This window comes from Ornithorhynchus anatinus, chromosome X1, assembly GCF_004115215.2.
Source record: "Ornithorhynchus anatinus isolate Pmale09 chromosome X1, mOrnAna1.pri.v4, whole genome shotgun sequence".
Lineage (NCBI taxonomy): Eukaryota > Metazoa > Chordata > Mammalia > Monotremata > Ornithorhynchidae > Ornithorhynchus > Ornithorhynchus anatinus.
In genome coordinates, this window is record NC_041749.1 from 33751213 (window position 1) to 33771231 (window position 20019).

Below are 20019 nucleotides of genomic sequence, written 5' to 3' on the forward strand. Positions count from 1 at the left end.
GCGCCAGCTGCCGCAGCTGGAGGCCTCCAGATCCAGGCCCCCCGGCTGCTCAGAGGACGTGAGCGCCGGCACTAGTCCTCCAGACTTTGACGAGTCGTAGGTAGGAGCGCGGTGCCTCTGCCCTCCCTCCCTCCCTTCCCCCAGGAACCCCCGGTGCCCACCCACTGTGCCCACGAAGGCCCGCTGCCAATCTACCCTGTGCCTGCGGGGCCTTGGGAATTAAGCCGCCGGGCCGGCGTGTGGCCCCTAGGAGCTCTGGTTGGGACCGGACTGGAGACGACCCGGGGCGGCTGCACCCTGAGGTCCCTCCAGATCCGCTCTATCACCGGACTCGTGGACGCCGAGCTTAAGCAGCATGGCTCAGTGGAAAGAGCACGGGCTTTGGAGTCAGAGGTCATGGGTTTGAATCCCGGCTCCGCCACCTGTCAGCTGTGTGACTGTGGGCAAATCAGTTAACTTCTCTGTGCCTCAGTTACCTCCTCTGTAAAATGGAGATTAAGACTGTGAGCCCCATGTGGGACAACCTGATTCCCTTGTGTCTACCCCAGCGCTTAGAACAGTGCTCTGCACATAGTAAGCGCTTAACAAATACCAACATTATTATTATTATTATTATTGTGTGGCTTTCGTATTTCTATCATTTCTCTTGCCTCTTCCTCTCTAACTTAATAATAAATATTTAATAAATACTATTGCTGCTCTTGCTACTTTCTCCCATCCTTCTTTTTCTCTCCGTATAACTTCCCCTTTTCCATCCTGTCGTCCTAGCAACCGATCCATGACCTAGAGGATAGAGCACGGGTCTGGGACGCAGCGGGGCCTGGGTTCCATTCCCAGCTCGGCCAATTCTCTGCTCTGTGACCTTGGGCAAGTCACTTCACTTCTCTATGCCTCGGTCGCCTCATCTAGAAAATGGGGATGAAAACTGTGAGCCTTATGTGGGACGTGGACTGTGTCCAACCTAACTATCCCCGGTGTTTACCCTGGCACTCAGTACAGTTCCTGTCACACAGTAAGCACTTATTAAACACCATTCAAAAAAAACCAATGAAACAAGCAATCCAGTTGCTATCAAACGGTGGGTACGATACAATGATGTCATCAACATGCAGCACGTATGATGTCACCCATCTCATGGAGTAGGCCCATAAATTGTGTGCCAACTACTCAAAGGTTTCATTAGGGCTCTTCTGCACAAAAAGTTCACCAACCCCCTGCCCTAGCACTTAGTACAGTGCTTAGCACATAGGAAGCTCTTACTAAATGAGATTACTACTCCCGCTGCCGTCTCCTTATGGCAAAGTGAGGAGAATCCTGGCCTGCCTGCCTCCCACCGGAGATAGTACTCACGACAGAAGTGAAAACGGCATTGGAAACGGCGACAGTGCTCCGGTTCGGTCTCCCCGCTGGGTCCGGAGGGTAGGTGAAAGCCGAGGTGGGAGGCTCGGGGCCGATCTGGTGTCGGCCCTGCTTCTTCAGCGTTTCGGACCCAGTGAGGTAAAACGTGCAAACCATTTCCCCTTTCGGGACTCAGCTGGCAAAGATGACGCAAGGTGGCTTTCCATCACCATGTCCTTGTGAGCTAGCGAGAAGCGCCAGGAGAATCCCCACCACGAGGGAATTGGGAACCGAAGACCCAGAACCCTTAGGGTGACGAAGGTTGACGTAGGGGCTGAGTCTGCAAGGAGCAAGCCCAAGGTTTAGTGAAAAAAACAACGCACAGAGTTTACATCTTCCTTAAAGCCCTAATGAAATCTGCCTCATTAGCCAGCTAATGATTGGGGGATTGTTACTAATATTTTTTCATGTACTCAGCACAGAAGGGTAGAAGAACATTAACTCGAATTTGCATAGATAGGGATTTTGCTGTAAGAGGATGGGCTCTGGGGGTCTCCTGACTGGGTGGATTTCTGGGCCAAACAACGGTCCCTACAGTTCCCTCCCCCAACCGCCCGTCTACCAAGACCCGGGCTGAAATCCAACTGCCCCAGGGAGCAGAGGGTGGGGAGGAAGGGCTGGGGCTGGTAGAACTCAAAAGCTATATGCCATTCCAATGGAAACACTGGGATCAGGGTCCTCGGGCTGTATCTACAGACACATCTGCCCCGCTTGCTCGGGTGCCAGGCACATCTGTCTTGTCTGCCCAGGTGTCGGGTTCATCTGTTCCATCTGCCTGGGCAACTGCTGCGGATGTTCCGTAGGAGAGTAGTTTGGTTTGCCCCCATGCAGCTCTGGGCCAAATACACAAGAATTTCCCACCCGCTAATTGTCTCTGCGAAAAGAAAGCTAGCATCACGCCGTCTCGGCCAGCCCACCAGCTAGGGAATCCCGGGCCGGGGGCTCCACTCTCCAAGTCAGGGGTCTGGACTGCGAGGGGGGCTCGGTCCCTCACCGGTTCACTCCGATCTGAGTTCAGATCAGGCCCGGATGGGGAGGACCCCGCCCCTCCCCTCCCCGACAGCCTTCGCTATGCCCGGGACACTCTGTGTCTTGTCCTCTGCCTCGGTCCTCAACGTGATCCAAAGAGTCAGGGAGAGGAATGGCTCGGCTCCCATCATGCAGTTTCGCAGATTCGCAGCGGGGCTGGTCATCTGGCATCACACTGGACGGTCCACTTTACAGCGGGCCTGTTCCCGTCCACTTCCAGTAATAATGGTAATAATAATTGTGGTATTTGTTAAGCACTGTGCTAAGTTCTGGGGTGGATACCAGCAAATCGGGCTAGAAGAGTCCCCATCCCACATGCGGCGTACAGTATCGACCCCATTTTCCAGAAAGGTAACTGAGGCAGAGAGAAGTAAAGCTACCTGCCCAAGGTCACACAGCAGACGTGGGGGAGTCGGCACTGGAACCCCTGACCTTCTGACTCCCAGGCCCGTGCTCCAGCCACTACGCCAAGGTTTTGGATGCTTGAATGTCCAATAAAGGACATTTTTCGTGCCCAGGCTCCCTCTGCCACAGAGTTCTGCAGGTCAGACGTTGTACCAGGTATCCCACGGACCTGGAGGAAAGGGTCAAGAACAAGCGGGGGAGGGGGTGTCAGGGAATGCCAGGGAGATGCTTCAGGATCAGGTCAATTCTGAGTGAATCGAGCCAAATGCCACAAAATGGGCACGTGGGACGCGTGCCACGTGGGACAGGGACTGTGTCCAACCCGATTTGTTTGTATCCACCCTGGAGCTTAGTACAGTGCTTGGCACGTAGTAGGCGCTTAACAAATATCACCATTATTATTATATGAGGAAACTGAGACTCAGAGTAGTTAAATGGCTTGCCTTAGGTCCCGTAGCAGGGTACTAGTAAAACCAGGATTAGAACACTGGTCCCCCGCTTACAAAACCTGTGCCATATCTACTGAGCCACACTGCCTTCCCGGTGTACGGTTGGATCGCGGGCTGGGTAGCGAGCGCTTCTTATTCGCCTCCCCTTCTGCTCCATGAGCTTGTTGTGTGCAGGAATGTGTCTATTTGCTGTTATACCGCACTCTCCCAAGAGCTTTGAACGGTGCTTTGCACAGAGTAAGTGCCCAATAAATAGAATTGAATGAATGAAACAATGATTCCCGGAGGGCAGCTGGGTAATTCTCTGTGAATCCCGGCCCTCTTGGAAACCCTATGCAGATGGGATTACATAAATGCTTCGGAGGCTGATATGTGCACAGTGCAACCCCTTAACGCTGGGGGAGGGTAAAACCAGAAACGAAACCCTCGAATGGAGGTGGTGTCCGGGGGTGGGGGCTGCCTTGGGAGAGCAGAGGAGTGTGTGGCTGGAATAAGGGAGGGTGGGAAGGCAGGGGGTGTGTTTCCTGGCCCAGACGTCCCTGTGGCAATGGGGCAAAAGCAGTAAATAAATCTGAGCCGTGCGTGAATCAGAAGGCTGGGCACGACCCACCAGGATTTGTCCAGGAACCCGGAGTGCCAGTTGGGCACCAGAGGCGGATCCTTTTCCCTCTCCGAGTCCCACTGTCCTCATGACCACTGGCCCAGGGCGAGCCAAGGCCCAACAGCCAAGACCAAGAGATCGATACCCAAAGAGGATTCCAGGTCCTCCTCCCGCCTTGGGCAGGAAAGGGCCCTGACTGGGGGTGGAGCTGAGGAAGCTGTGACCCTGCGGCGAATTCAACGGCATCGATTTTAAATTGCTTCCAATCACAATTTCCCCCAGCAGAACAATGCTCCTTTCCTCCGAGATAGAGAAATGAACAGGAAAAAAAACTAAAGAAAAGTCTTTCAGCTGAGCCGCCCGCACCTGCCGGCTTGCCTGGATTTCCATGCTGAGAGGCGGTTTGTGTCTCCATTTCTAGCCAGGCAGGAGCCTGCTGCTGCTGCCTCTGCCCGTCAGGAAAATGTCAGCTCCCGCTGAGAGCCTCCGCTGCCCGGTCCTGGCTCTGGGAAGGCCCAACAATCGGGGCGCTTTGAGCACCAGGCTCAAGAGGAAGCATCACATCCCCCGCACAGCCTCTTGCCGCATATGCATCAGCTGGACCCCTCTCTGTTAAGACAACTTCATCATTGCTGTTTAGCTGGGACCCCCACAAGGCAACGAACAGGTGCCAAGGTTTCTGCCCTCCCTACCCTGATCTGCCCCATCCTGCCAGCGACTGGGCCACAGGAGAGGGTCCCTCCTTCTCTTCCCCCACCCTGCTCTCGGCTTTTCTATTGCTTCTATTGTGTTTAGGTCCTCAGAGTTCCAAGCGCTATCGCCAGCCTGATCGTCAGCATCCTCCAGAAAGGGAGGAGTTCATCCCCATTTAAAAGATGGGGAAACGGAGGTCAAGAGAAATTCAACTACTTTGCTCAAGGCACCCAATCAGTAGCACTCCCTGACCGGGACTCTTCCCCTCAGATTATTTTGCCTTCCCTCTCCGCTTCCCCCTTGGGGAGCTCCACTAGACAGACGGGAAAATCAAGGCCCAGAAAAGCTATGCAGTGACAGAGGCAAAGGCATAGTATTGGCCCTAGGACTTCTGGTCTCTGTTCCTAAGTTTCGGTCCCTGACAACACACTGCCAGGTAAGAAATAAGTGTTTTCTCCGGCTTCTCCAGGCAGGTTGGCACCTAATGTTCCTCGGGAGGCTTTTGGGGGCTAGGGGCCGGGGACCCTTCCGGGAGGGCTTCAGGGGTGCAATAGGACTCTCTGGAGCAATAGTGCTCAGCCCTTCCCTGGAGCCCTCAGCCTAGGTGGATCCGGCCCTGAATGGGGAAGTCCCTACCCTCAGACTTCCCTTAACGCTTGGCTTTGTTTTCCGGTGGGGCAGACGTTGGACCCGGTACGAGCACATGCAGAAGAGTTTGAGAGATTTCTCCTCCTTCACCCTCACTCAGCCCCAAGCCCCACTGGGCCCATCAGCCCCGCAGAGAGGCGGCAGAGAGCCACAGGCCCAGCCAGTCGGAGAGCAGGAGGGAGCCCTCGGGGCCGGAGCGGGAAGTGGCGCGGAAAGTAGGCCGGAGAGCAAGGAGAAGTAATTACTGGGGGCGTCTAAAAAGAGGGTGGACCGGTTGGCGGTGGGAGGCGAGGACCACGGTGGGGACCTGGAGAGGCCGGGAGGCCCTGGAGCCCTGACCAAGGGGATGGAGGAAAGGAGATCAGGGGAAAGGAAAAATGTGCTGGGAAATCCCCCAAACGTCAGAAATCATTTAGGACACCCTGACCTGAGTTCCTTTCCCTGCTCTGTCACCATCCGAGGGGCCCCGGACACTTCTTCAGGTGCTTCATTTTCTCCATCTGTACAATAGGGCCGACAAGAGCAGTAGTTTCCCTGGTTTGCCATGGGGTGTAAAAGAGGAGGACTGAGACCATCTGGTATTAGAGTTTTGTGGAAGAGAATTTAAGCACTTGGTGAGGTCACAGGTGACTAAGGTCACATCTCCAAGAGGCCTTCCCCAATTAAGCCCCCTTTTCATTCGTTCAATTGTATTCGAGTACTTACTGTGTGCAAAACACGGTACTTAGCTCTTGGAAGAGTACAATACAACATCAGATGCATTTCTGCCCACAGCGTGCTCACCATCTAGAAGGGGAGAAAGATATTAATATAAATATATTTTTCTTCCCTGCATGCTCTCCCTCCTGCGGGTCTAGGCACTTCAAGCTGTGATCTTCAGGCATTTGATATTCACTCCACCGCAGCCCCACAGTACTAATGTACATACCTATAATTGATTTATTATAAATTAGTTATTTATATTAACTTCCATCTCCCCCTCTAGACAGAAAGCTCGAAGGGCTGGGAAGGGAATCTATCCGCTAATTCTGTTGCATTCTATTCTCCCAAGTGCTTGGTACGGTGCTCTGCACACGGTCAGTGCTCAATAAATACGATTGATCGATTGGTCTGATCTCCTATGGGAAGGGAAAGAGGCAAAGGAAGGGCAGCATGGCCTAATGCATAGAGCACGGGCCTGGGAGTCAGAAAGACTTGAGTTCTAATACTGGCTCCGCCGCATGTCTGCTGCGGGATCTTGGACGAATCACTTAACTTCTCTGAGCCTCAGTTCCCCCTCAGTTCCCTCATTTGTAAAATGGGGCTTAAAAATAATAATGATGGTATTTGTTAATACTTACTATGTGCCCAGCACTGTTCTAAGTGCTGGGATAGACACAAGATTGTCCCACCTGGGGCTCACAGTCTTAATAATCCCCATTTTACAGATGAGGTAACTGAGCAGGGAGACTGTGAGCCCCGTGTGGGACAGGGACTTTGTTCGATCCGATTATCTTGTATCTACCTCAGCGCTTAGTACAGCGCCTGGCACATAGTAAGCGCTTAAAAAATACCTTTAAAAAAAAAACAGGGCAGCTTGTTCTGCTTTCTGGCCCAGGGGCCCGAGTGGGTGGAGATGAAGGTGGTTTTGTGTTCATTGTTAAGTGTGGACCTAGGCCTGATATAGCTATCTCTTGGGTGTGTAAGTGTGCGTACACACACCCCTCACTCTCATCTCATATCTCTCTCGCTATTGACCCCTTGTTCATCCCCTCCCTCCTGCCTGGATTTCCCTCCCCCATCTCATCCTACGGGCCAGCTCTCTCCCCATCCTCAAAGTCCTACCAAAATCACATCTCCTCCTCCTCCTGACCAATCTCTCAACTCTTCACCCTATTTCCTTCCCCACTACATCATCTGAGCTTTGGAATCCTTACCCCTTAAATACTTTGATATTCACCTCAACCCCAACCCCACAGCCCTTATGCGCATAATTAATACTCGGTTTTCTCTTCTACCTGTAATTTATTTTAGTGTCTATCTCCCCCACTAGACTGTAAGCTCCTTGAAGGCAGATTCACGTCCACTTTCTCTTTTGAACTCCCCTAAGCATTTAGTAGAGTGCTACGCACAACGTAAGGGCTCGGTAAATGCCGCTGGTCGATCGCAGGAGGCTGTAAGGGGCTGCCTTCTAGCTTGATGAGGACTTGTCACTGACAGCTGCTTTAGAGATAGATCTCCCGGGCCAGATGAGCCTAAATCGTTTCCATAAAGCAGGCGCCGTGAAAGGAGCCCAGGAGCAAGCGATGGGGGAAGTAACCAGGCCTCCCAGGCTCGGCATCAGTTATTAATATTCAATGAGCATTTACCGCCTGCAGAGCAGTGTACTAAGTGCTTGGGAGAGTACAATACAACAGAGGTCCCTTGCCCACGGGGAGCTTACGAACCAGAGGGGGAGACAGACATTAATACGTTACGGATCGGTATACAAGTGCCGTGGGGCCGAGGGTGGGGTGACTCCGAGAAGCAGCCAGCTTCTGCCAGCGTGGCCTGGTGGATAGAGCACGGGCCTGGGAGTCAGAAGGCCGTGGTTTCTAATCCTGCCGCTGCCGCTTGTCTGCTGTGTGACCTCGGGCAAGTCGCTTCACTTCTCGGCGCCTCAGTCACCTCATCTGCAAAATGGGGATTGAGACCGAGCGCCCCGTGTCGGGCAGGGACTGTGTCCAACTTCATCACCTTGCGTCTACCCCAGTGCTTAGAACAGTGCTCGGCACGTAGTAAGCGCTTAACAAATACCGTTATTATTATTAGCGCTACTATCACCAAATGCTTAAAGGGTACAGACATAAGTGGACAGGTGATGGAGAAAGGAGAGGGAGTTGGGCACCCCATCAGTATCCCTCCCCCACCACCTCCTACCTCGCCCACCCCAACTCCTCCGGCTTCTATTCCAGGCAAGTCACATTTACTCTGCACCCACTGGTTGTATGACACTGTTCTAGCTTCCACCTGCTCGTTCTGCCCACAGCCACCCTCCTCCCCGCTCATCCGCTCCCAGACGGATCCCTGGCTCTGAACGCCAGATTGTCTCTGGGATCCAATCTAAGCACAGGGACCGTACACCGGGACCGCGTGTTCCACTGGGAGCGGCTGCTCGGCCAGGCGGCCATTTTGCAACACTGGGTTGGCCGGCCCAGGTCCCCCCTCCAGGGAAGGCCGCGCTCGACTCCCTGCTCGGCTTCTCCGGCTGCCTTTTCCCCAAGTGTCCGACGAGCCCTCGCAAATCAAAACACTGCCCAGCGACAAGTGACGCCGGCTGAGCGGCCAATGGGGCCGTGGATCCTCCACCTGCCTCGATAACCCCCCTTCGTGCTTTAGTGGAGGGGGCGTAGGGTATTTCCAACTTTTGCGATTATGCTGCTTTCACTTCCCAGAGGGGTGGGCGGGGTGAGCCGCAGGGGGACAAATCAAGTTTCTCTTCAGCATCTCCTAGAAGAGTCCCGGCGAGGTGTAGCCGGAGCCCAGACGCCCGCAGCGGTGGTGGAGGAGACAGCGACAGCAGCGGCAGCGACAGCTTCGGCCCCCGGGGGAACAACCAGCCGGCCAGCACCATGGAGGATCAGCAAAACCTCATCTCCAACCAGGAACGCATGCCAATCATGGGAGTGAACTCCAGATCCCCACGGTATATATGCAGCTATTTTTTCTTTTTTGTTAAGCACTTGCTAGGTGCCGTACTAAGGGTAGATACTAGGCTGATGAGGTTGGACGCGGTCCCTGTCCCGCGTAGAACTCACGATCTTAATCCCCGTTTTCCCGATGAGGTAACTGAAGCCCAGAGAAGTTAAGCGGCTTGCCCAGCGTCCCACAGCAGACAAGTGGCGAGGCCGGGATTAGAACGCAGGTCTTTCTGACTCCTGGGCTCGTGCTCTATTGGGTAGGCCACGCTGCTCCCTAAAAGATCTGTGAGGTTCCACTCGGAACTATTCCTATTTCTGTATCGTTTTGTCCTTGCCCGTCAACTTCAATTCCTGAGGGCGACAGGATAGTTTTGTGACGAACTCCTGGGCGGTCGTTTAGGAGAGTGAGAAGACCTTCCCAGTGGAGTCCGAGGGTTGACTCAGACGAAGCATCTTCCTTAGGGAGACTCTTCCGGCTAGGCGGTTTAGCCCGGAGCGTGGTTGTGGGAAAAGTTGATTCTCCCTGAGTCCACCGAGGTGGGGAACGGTCCTAAGTCCACAGGATGCGGTCCCTGACCCAAACTCGGCAGCTGCACCGCACCTGAGGGTCCCGGGTTGGCTGTCGAGTCTTCCCTGGTCTGCTTGGCTTTCAGCGTCGGGCAGTTGGAGTTCCTTGGGCTGAGGGAGGGCGAGGGGGAGCGGGAGGTGGGAGCTCGGGCGAGGGCAGAGGACCGGAGCCTGGGGGTCAGGCGGTGGAGGCCGAGCGCTGGCGGTCCCATTTCGGGGGGGACCGTGGCGCCGTCCAGCCTTCCCCAGCCCTCGGCGGGGTCGAGCTGGGTTTGATGCCAGCTTGGCCGCCTCCGCCCGATCCCCCAGGCTCCGACCACCCGGGCCCACCGGCCCCTGCCCGCCGCAGAGACGGAGGTAGCGGCCGTCCCGGTTTGGCTTCCCAAACGGACCACGGGGGGTACATTTACTAACCTAAAAAAAGCTTACGGATCGAGGGCCCTGGCGTGCTAACGGTTGGACGGCAGCCAAAAAGAAATCGGAAGCCGGTGACATCATCCTGCTCCGGTCAATCGGAGATTCCTCCGGGCCTGACGTCCACAGTTGCCAGGCAGAAGGGGTTTCTGAAAAGCCCCGACCGTACATGGGGAACCGGAGCGAGAGGCAGAGCTGCCGCCGGGTGCCCAGACGGTGGTAGCATTGGAGAGCTCGCTGGGCTCTGAAGGTCACCAAATCTGGCCCTGAGGTCTCCACTCCCGTACTTTTCTTCTTCTTTTATGGTATTGGATTAAGCTCTTACTACGCGTCAGGCACTGTACTAAGCGCTGGGGTAGATACCAGCTAATCGGGTTGGATACAATCCATGTCCCACGTGGAGTTCACTGACATTCCCCATTTCCAGATGAAGAAACTGAGGCTCAGTGACGTGAAGTGACTTGACCAAGGTCACCCAGCAGACAGGTGGCAGAGCGGGGATTAGAACCCAGGTCCTTCTGACTCCCAGGCCCGTGCTCTATCGGTTGGTCTAGGAGTTCCCCCGGGTACAGAGGACAGGGATCTGGTCCTTACCAAGGAGCAGTACATGGAGAGAGCCCGGGCTCAGGAGTCAGAGGTCATGAGTTCTAATCCCCGCTCCGCCACCTGTCAGCTATGTGACTTTAGGCAAGTCACTTAACTTCTCGGTAACTCGGTGACCTCATCTGTAAAATGGAGATTAAGACTGTGAGCCCCACGTGGATTAACCTGCTTACCTTGTATCTGCCCCGGCGATTAGAACAGTGCTCGCACATAGTAAGCGCTTAACAAATACCATAATTATTATTACAAACTGGTTCTTTAACCAAAATTCACCGCCGAACCAACAGGGGCACCCCCATCTTTCTCCTCTTGCTCTTCAACCAATTATCAGAGCAATTTGTCCTTTCACCTGAACCGAGGCTAGCTTGAGTTGCAGTTACAAAAAAATTCTCATTCCATCAAACCACATTGATCCCACATACCTGAAATTACCCAACTGCATTTTGCTCCGGTTTCAGAATCTTCTCTGAGTTTCTATCAGTTGGAAAACAGTATGTAGCTAGACTGACTAAGCAGATTCTATCCCGAACTCATACTCTCCCTTCTCGGAAGCTGCTGCAGAGGTGGGAGCCTGGGAGAGGGGAAGACGACCTTCTCATTCCATACGCAGTTGGTTTAGACTTTTAATTCTGGTGCTAAATCTGGAACTTGCCTAATCCATTAACATCCACTCATTCCTTATTTGAAAATAGCAGCCGATGGGTCAGACCCTCTAAAACGTCTTTTACCCAGCAACACGAGAGGCGCTGATCAGGTAGACTCTGGCACGGGCCATCTTGGGACCTCCTCCAGCCATGGGGCCGTCGTGTGTGAGGAGAGGGAGGGAAGGGGGGGACCTGGAACGAAAGGACGATGAACTAGAAACTGCTCCCTGCTTCCCAGAGATCTCAGGGTGGGGAAAACAAGAAGGTTCCTTCTCCTCAGAGCAGTTCAATTTCAGCAGCTACTCTGTTGTGAGGCCCGAGGCATGGAAGATGAGTGTCCTGCCCTCATGGAGTCGCACCTGGAGAGGCTCTGACCTACTGGGAGCAGGTCCTCTCCGCAGCCCAGCCTGAAACCGTTTCCTGAGGGTGGGCTGGGGGCTCCTCTGAGTCTTCTTTTTTGGGAGAGGGCTCTTGGAGAGCCCTGGGACAACGTGCCGTCCTCCCTCTCCACTTCTCAATCAACAGTGGCCTTGCGCCGCACTGGGGCTTCCTCCCCCCTTCCCTCTCCACTCACTTCCCTAACAAACTCGGAAGGACTCTCCAAGCCCCCACCCCTAACTCCCAACCCCCCAAGGGTTGGAGAAGTGCCCCCAAACCACGCAGGCTGAAAAACCCAAACAGCCAATCAGAATTAGCTTCAGGGCAGGCGTCACGAGTTGCTAGGCAGGAGGTTTCCAGAGGGGGTTCTCTGCTCATCGGTGCGGCTAAAAATGACTCTGGGCTGGGTTTTGGACTCCGTGCCGTTTCCGCATGACTGTGGCATGTGTCCAGAGGAGATCGACGGGGGGAGAGTTAGAAGCCCACCACCTCTGGGACCCAGGCCCGAGGCCTATTCTAGTAAACCCAGGCACACCCGTCACCGATTCACAGCACACGGCAGCTGGAGAGCGTGCACACGCGCTCACATATAATCCCCCCCCCCCCAAATTGGTGCCCGGCTCCCCCTCTCACTGTGACTCAGAGCTGGGTTCAGGTGCCAACTTCAGCTAGATTTTGCCCAGGAAGGCATTCGCCGGGATTGAGAAATTTACCGCTTGCTGGGCACAATTCTCCCAGGAGCTTGGGTGGGTGTGAGGCAGGTGGTCCTCCCAGGAGGCAGGAGGTCTCTGGGGTCCGATGGAAAGTCACAGTACGGGACCACGTCGTGGTCTCCATTGGCAGCGGAGTCCAGAGCCGATCCCCAACACCAGAGCCCCCAGTCCTTCTGCTCTCCACTACCTTTGGGGTTTTTCCCACCACTTCTCTTTTTCACGGTTGACATGGTCTCCGGTCCCCTCCTAACTTCCTCCTTCCCTTTTCTCTGAAATTGGATTCCCTTGCCTAGCCCTGTCCTCCCCACAGAGAGATGGGGAAGGAAGAGTGGGATTTCCCTTGTCCCTTTTCCCCACTTCCTAGACCTCTCTTTCCACTTCCCAGATAGACAGGCCCAGTTAGAAGGTCCCAGTTTGCATGTCGGCTACCGGCTCATAAGGAGAAAAGGACCCAGATCTCCGCCGGCACTCGGGGCTCCGGGGACCCCCCCCGAGGCCCTCCGAACGGTCCCGACGGACATGTCGCAGCACCTGGCCCCCACGGCCCTCGTCCGAGCCTCCGACCATCTTTTCTCCGACATCCCCGACAGGGAGAAAGCCAATAGGGACGGTGGACGTTTCTTTCACGTCAGAGGGCCCCAACCGTGACGGAGGACGGGCAAGTTAGAAGCAAATCGATGACCCCATCCTCCTTTAGAAGACAAACCTCCCAGCGGGGAGGGTCACTGGTTGGTGTCCAATCTCTGCTCAGCCCAAGCAAGGGGCAAATCTGCCCTGCAAAGTGGAAGCAGCCGGCAGAGTGAACACATCTCTGCAGGCAATCAATCAATCAGCGGTATTTACTGAGTGCGCAGAACACTGGACTGAGCACTTGGGAGAGTACAGTACGAGAGAGTCGGTGGACATGTTCCTCCCTCCAAGACACACACACAAACCTCCCCCTCCTCCTCGCTCCACTCAGCCCGGGACCGGCCCCCTCCACCCGCCCGCTCGGCTTGGGCCGAGTCCCACAGGGCACCTCTTCTGTGGCCTCGGAGGCCTGCAGGGAGCGGGTCCGTGGCGGGTGGCCCAAGCCCTGTGCGTCTCTCTGCCCCACAGCAGGTCCTGCAGCGGTGGCCCCGCCTACACCATCTTCTCCCTGCTGGCGGCCCTGCTCATCGCCGGCCAGGCCGTGACCGTCTACTTCGTGTACCAGCAGCAGCAGCACATCAACAAGCTTACCCTGACGTCCCAGAACCTGCAGCTCGAGTCCCTTCAGAGGAAACTGCCCAAATGTAAGTCTCCCCCTCGCTTCCTCCCTCCCTCCTTCCTTTCCTCTTTCCCCACACAGCCTAGAACCCGTAGTTTGAGGCTCTCGGGATGAAACTTTCCAAGCCTCAGGTTCTCCATCCCTCCTTACCACTGCCCTAAAAATGCACTGGGACAGGGATGGGCCTTTCACCCAACTCCCCCCACCCCTCTTCCAGATGCCTCCACCCACTTCCCACATCGTCCACTCCTCTCCAGGTCCCGCACAAGAGCCTGGGGGTGGGGGGACGTCTGTCCTCCCCACTTCGCCCCGTCAACTGGGCCACTTTAGCCTCTGGGCAAAGAGGACAACCGCTTCAATGCCCTCGCTCTCGGGAGGAGCCTCCCAACCACCCTGGGGCAGCGGAGGGTGGGAGGGCGACCGCTTTCCCCCCTTTCCTCCACCCACTGGACAACGGCCCCAGCAGCATCAGGCAGGGTAGGGCGCACGTCCCAGGGCGAATGTGAACTCTGACAGGGTTTGGGGGGCGGCCTCCCGGGATTCTGCTGCGCCGGGCCCACCAGAGCCACGATCCGGCCCCGGCCCAGAGTGCTCCAGCCCCATTCCCCTCCGTCCCCGCCGGCCCGGTGACTTAGCCCTTGGCTTGTTCTACCGGTCGATGGGGTAGAGGGGCAAGGCCAAGGGGCTGCACTCACCCCTCCCTTTCCCTCTGACCCACAGCACGCCTGCCGTTCAACAAGCTCCGCGTGGCCCAGCCCCTGCCCATGATGCTGGCAGGCCCAGAGAACCTCCCCTCCAACACCAAGCTGCCGGTAAAGACCTCCACTTTATCGCCTCTGCTCCTGGGTACCTAAGCCCAGCGAGATGCTGCCGTCCCAACCCCGCGAGGTCCCTCGGCCCCGCCTGAGGCCGCTCTGTCCTGGCCCTTTGCCTTAGGGGAGGAGTTTGGTGTGTGGCGGGAGGGAGACGACCGGGGCCTCTCTCACAGCGCCCACCTCGGGCCGCTGGCAGGGTCCAGCAAGGCTGACTGGGTGGGTAGGGGTGGGGTCCCCGGCGCCCCCTCATCCCCTGACTTCCTCCCTGCACCTCCACAGCTCAGCAACAGCACCACGGACCAAGTGATGCACCTCCTGCTGGTAAGAGCTCCCTGGGAACCCGGGAGCAGAGGGGAGAGAGGAGGTGCCTCTTGGCTGGGGCACGGGACACATCTCAATCATCAGACCCAATTCTGGAGGTCACTCAGGGGCAGGGGGCAGATTACCGAGCTAGGTGGGTGGCCCCTGGTTGGGTGAGGCACCCTCGGAGCTCGGCAGTGGGCTGGGTCCTAATCCCGGCCGCCAGTATGGGAAGGGGGAAGGAGGGTATCAAGAACGCTGCTGGGGGGGACTCCACCACGGTCCCTCGCTGGGGCTCCATTTGCCTGACTCTCGCCTCCTTGGTTCCCACAGAAGGGGGCTCCCACCAAGATATACCCAGAGCTCAACGAGGGCTTCCAGGACAACATGGAACAACTGAAGAACAACATGGGGCACGAGAGCTGGCAGGTCAGGACTCGAAGCCGCTGAGGGGCTTCTCCCTGTTGCCTCCCCTCATCTTAAGGAGGCGGGGCCGATTGGTCAGGGCCGGGGGCGGGGAGAGGGTAGCCGTAGGAAGCTGGGCGCAACGGTCAGTCACCCTGCCGGGCTGTGGTCCTGGCTGCTCTCCCGGCACGAAGCCCTTCACCCAGTTGGGCAGGGAAGAGAGAACTCCAAATTCTTCTCGTTTCAACTCCCCATTACTCACCACTCCGGGGTCCCCTCTCTGGGTTTAAATTCCCGGTCCTTGGGGCAGGGTCACACGACCTTAGAGCTGGATATGAGAGTTCCACTGGGTGTCTCTTCTCCCTCCAGAACTTTAAGCACTGGATGCATCACTGGCTCCTTTTTGAGCTGAGCAAGAAGCCCCAGAACGCCACGCCGACCGAGACCCCGAAGCACGTGACTCCCAGGAAAGGTACGGAGGGGCAGGGGGAGTCAGGGGTGGTAATGGAGGCGGAAGGGAGGAGGGCAGGGCCGGCGGGGGCAGAGGGCAGCGCAGCGCTGGGAGAGCTGAGATCTTAGCCCCGAGGAACACCTGAGAGGAACGAGCTGTGCCAGGCTGTGTCCCGGTGCCTACCCCCTGCAGGGCAGCAGGGCGCTGGCTCTTTCTAATCCTGCTGGGCCAGGCTCCCCCGAGGCCACAAACTGGCCCTGACCCTGAAAAGAGCAGGGGATCCTGCGGAGGAGGCCCCAGTACCTGGGTTGCCCCCACCCCACAGTGCCAGACTCCCAACGGACAGACCCCCACATAAGCATGCCCATTCCCCGAAGTCCAGCACCCCCTTGAGGGATGTCCCACGAGGGCCGTGAACCGCACATTCTCTCCCAGCATTTAGCGTAGAGCTCTGCACCCTGTAAGCCCTTCACAGAAACCACCACTGCTCCCTCCGATTACCCAGTTCAGGTCACCAACCCAGCCTGGCTAGCCGGCGTGCCTCGGTTTCGGCGTCCGCCGGGCCCGCCCCAGTGCCCAGGACGGCCGGCGGGCCAGACCTGGAGCCAAACTGCCGTGACCGAGCCCGGCTAGGGTCCCGTGCAGATCCCGGGGCCTGCTGGACTCCGCCGCCAGGTCCCCAGCCTCCAGCCGGGACCTGCCAGGGAGAGCCCCCACGTTCCTGGGAGAATATCCAGGGGTAGGGCGGGATCTCGGGACCACCCAAGAAAGTCTCCAGGAGCGGGTGAAAGCCCGTTTGGTCCCCTGCCCGGGCCTCTGGACCCGAGGGATTCTTCTGACAGGACGATCCCCACCCCTCAGTGGATTTCTCCAGCCGGCCGGCCTCCCGGTCTCCGGGGGCACCCCCATCTCACCCTTCGCTCGGGCCCTCGGGGGCCTGGCCAGTTTCCATCTCCCTCCGGTCCCGACTCCCTCTGGGGAAACCTAAGAACGTGACCGAGTCCCATCTCCAGTCGTTAGCTTACGGCCCTCTCATCCACTCACGCTGTGGCCCCCAGCGAGCCCCCTCCTCTTCCGGAACTCGGTCTCCCCATCCGAGGAGTGGGCGGCCCGTGGCTAGGAAGTGCCGACCGAACGGTCGGAGCGGAGCCGGACCGGGACCGCGGTCCCTAGGTGGTCCCGGGGAGAGACTGGCCCGAGGAAGGAGAACTCCCCCTGAGCCGGCTCACCCCTCCCTCCCGTGCTTGTCGCTTTAGTTCTGACCAAGTGCCAGCAGCAAGCCAGTCTGGTCCCACCCGTCCACCCGGGCCAGTTCCGCCCCAAGTGCGATGAGAACGGCAATTATCTGCCCCTCCAGTGCAAAGGCAGCACTGGCTACTGCTGGTGCGTCTACCCAAATGGCACCATGATCACGGGCACTGAGAGCCGCACCCGCAAGAACTGCAGCGGTAAGCAGCGCCGCATCTGCTGCCCCGGGCGAGGGCTGGGCCGGACCGGGGCCCGCCTGCCCGGCCCTTGGCCGCCGGAACGCCCTCCCGGGGACGAGTCGGCCTCGGAACGGAGCCCAGGCCAGTCGAGCCCCCGGAGCCCCCCGGGTAGGGCCATGAGCACAGAGAGCCCCAGAAGCAGGGAGGATGGGCTACCGGTTCCCCTCACCCTTCTCATCCTGTGCTCCTCCCTCCGGCTGGGTGGCCACTCAACCCTCCCGTGGGGCTCGGGAAGGACCATTACCGGCTGTGGCTGCCCCTGACCTTGCCCCGGGGCTTGCTGGTGGCCTCCGGGAAAGGTGGGAGCTTGCTGAGGGCCCTCTGTATTCCACAGATCTCCTGGAGCCCATGTCCTCAGGGCTGGGGCTGGACCTGACCCAAGGTAAGGCTCCTTTGGGCTGGCAGCCAGGGAAGGGGGGTGCCGGAGGAAGAGGTAGCCTCAACCTAGTCTTACCCAGCACATCCCACTGCCCTCTGCCCCGGCTGAGGGGACAAGGAAAAGGAAGGCCAGGTGGGGGTAGATTTTCGGCGGCTCAGTTTATTTCCAGAGGGATTGTAAACTGAGGACAGAGCAATGGTCTTTTCCTGGAAGTCGCTAGGCTTCTCTCCCTGCGAGGAGGCCAGGAGCGGGGAGGAGAGGGGAGGGAGGAAGGCGGCCACCGGCGTAGGCTGGATCAGACCCCGGCCCTTAGCCTCTCTCTCTCTCTCATCTCTTCTCCCGCTAGACATATAGATGCAGCAACAGCAACAGCAGCAGCAGCGATAACAGAAGATGTGACGACTCTGCTCGCCCAGCTCTCCGCCCAGCCACTGCTTAGTGCTCCCTCGTTCTCCCTCCCTCATCTCTCCTTCACGGACACCGCCCACCCCGTCCCCCACGCACCCCACAAACCCTCAGGTCCCTTCCCCTCCCCAGCTTCTGAAACGTTTAGGAAAGCCTCCTCAGGCCAACAGCTTAAGAGACACAAACCACCTGCCTCTGAGCCCAGAGCCGCCACCATCACGATGGAAGGGTCCCTTTCCTCGACCCCCTCTCCGCAGGGCATCGATCGACAGCCTGCCAAGGTGCCAGTGGGCCCCGCTGGAGATGGCGTGAGGGGAGGCGGTGCCCCCTGCCCTCGCTGCTCCAAGCCAGAGAGGTCAGCCACCTGCCACTTTTGCCCAGGCGGTAGGCTAAATGCGTAACTGCCAGCGACGGTGAGCGCGGGGCTTCCGAACCGTGTGAACGTGGGCCGGGTGGGATCAAAGGTCAGGTAGAAGAGGGACCGCCCCCTTGCCTTCTTCCCGTTCCAACCTCCCCGAGCTGAAACCTAGAGCTCTCCCTGCAGAAAAGTCCCAGCTCATTCCGAAATAAACGTGGGAGATGGAAGGTGTCCGGTGTCTGCCTGAGCTTCTTTCTTCTCCCCGCTCATCACGTAGCAGAGAGACCTCGTGGGGGCCAACTCCTGTCTTCAGCCAAGGATGCTTTACCATCAGCTCATGTCCAGCTGCCAGACCCTCCCCTCTGAGCTCTGGCCAACCCCACCAGCCACACCTAGGGGCAGGGGTTGGGGGCACCGTGGACCCTGCCTGGGGGGGATTCAGAGGGGCTCGCTCACCCGACGGGTCACCCCAGGGCCCTCCGCTTCTCAGTCCCCAGAGAGAACAGGCACCCGAGGAGAAGCAGCCACCTCGTGGTCCCTCCACTCCATCGACTCACAGCAAATCAAGTAGCGAGGCCTCGTGGAAGGAGTACGAGCCTGGGAGTCAGAAGTCCCTGGGTCCCGATTCTAGTTGCGCTACTTGTCTGCTGGGTGATCTTGAGTGATTAGCAGTCGCTCAACTGCTAATAATAATAATTATAGTATTTGTTAAGCGCTTACTACGTGCCAGGCATCGTACTAAGCGCTGGGGTAGATACCAGCAAATCGGGTTGGACGCGGTCCCTGCCCTGCATAGGGCTCAGTCTTAATCCCCTTTTTACAGATGTGGTAACTGAGGCCCAGAGAAGTAAAGTGACTTGCCCGAGGCCACTCAGCAGACACGGGGCAGAATTAGAACCCAGGACCTTCTTGACTCTCAGGCCCGTGCTCTATCTACTACTGTGCCTGTTTCCTCAACTGCAAAACGTGGATTCGATCCTCTTAGACTGTGAGCCCCATGCAAGACAGGGATTGTGCCCAACGCGAGTTCCTCCTATCTACCTCAGTGCTTAAAACAGTTCCCGACGCATAGTAAGCTTTTAACGGGTATCATTAAAAAAAAACAAAACAGGACCCTTTCAATCAGCTAATCAGTGGTATTACTGAGCGCTTAATGGGTGCTGAGCACTGTACAGAGCACGCAATACCATCAGGTTGGAAAAACACAATCTCCGCCCTGGGAAGCGCTTACAGTCTAGAAGGCGGAAGACATTAACATCGATTATGAGGAGGAAATAACAGGTCTCCCCTCTCGGTCCTCCCTTCCCCTTCTTTTTGGACCGAACCTCAGTGAAGACTAAAAGGAAATGCTTGACCACCTTTTGGGAAAGGAATTCATTGCCACAGAAAGTTGTGAAGGTCCGAAGTACCGGTTGATTCCAAGGGATTTAAGTCCCCGCTAATGGAGTGTTACATGGGAAACAGCAACGATAGCCGACGCATTCAGAAACATCGAGGACCCCCATCATCACATGCTTCACCCCAGGCTCCAGTTGTCACAGATGGGGGACAGCAGAGTCCTGGGCTAGAAGGACTAATCATCTAGCCTAGTACTGTACTGGCTCCCCTTTATGTTCGAACAGGATGTCTTGCACCGGCACGCAGCTGCCTTACAATTTCTCCCTCATCGTCCTGTCCTCTCATCATCATCTCAACGCTGTGGGGAGTTAAACCAGGGATTAGCCCCATTTTAACAGAGAGGGAACCCGAGGCAAGGGACAGAGACGAATTTGGCAAATCACTTATCCTTCCTGGGCTTATTTCTCGCTCAAGTTTCACCTTCAGCTCCTCTCTTCCTTGCCTTCTTGGGCGATGGGGCAGGTTACAGGAGCCTCTCGGGGCAGAGAAGGCCCCAAGCTAAAGGACGAGGAGTCCTCTCGGCTTTCCTATTTCTTTATGCCAAGGACTTAGGTGAGAAAGCCAGCATTCT

General features: G+C 57.1%; 1 protein-coding gene across 2 annotated transcripts; it reads left to right on the top strand.

The window, feature by feature from the left end:
- The first annotated feature begins 8685 nt into the window (after positions 1-8685).
- On the top strand, positions 8686-18281 carry CD74 (CD74 molecule). Of its 2 annotated transcripts, none has more exons than XM_016225233.3 (9): positions 8686-8887; positions 13303-13475; positions 14171-14262; positions 14545-14586; positions 14899-14994; positions 15340-15442; positions 16678-16869; positions 17243-17290; positions 17634-18281. In XM_016225233.3, the coding sequence occupies exons 1-9, from the start codon at positions 8814-8816 to the stop codon at positions 17639-17641; spliced, it is 828 nt and encodes a 275-aa protein (XP_016080719.2). In that variant the 5' UTR covers positions 8686-8813; the 3' UTR covers positions 17642-18281. The 2 variants fall into 2 exon arrangements, with proteins under 2 accessions (XP_016080719.2, XP_007653534.2); XM_007655344.3 differs by having other exon boundaries at positions 8689-8887; positions 13300-13475.
- Positions 18282-20019: the final 1738 nt, after the last annotated feature.

Excerpts from the sequence above, each read along its gene's own strand:
- CD74 (XM_007655344.3), top strand. The coding sequence starts at position 8,814 with ATGGAGGATCAGCAAAACCTCATCTCCAACCAGGAACGCATGCCAATC. Across the intron at positions 14,587-14,898 it reads AAGTGATGCACCTCCTGCTG|AAGGGGGCTCCCACCAAGAT; the intron begins GTAAGAGCTCCC and ends TGGTTCCCACAG. Across the intron at positions 15,443-16,677 it reads GCACGTGACTCCCAGGAAAG|TTCTGACCAAGTGCCAGCAG; the intron begins GTACGGAGGGGC and ends TTGTCGCTTTAG.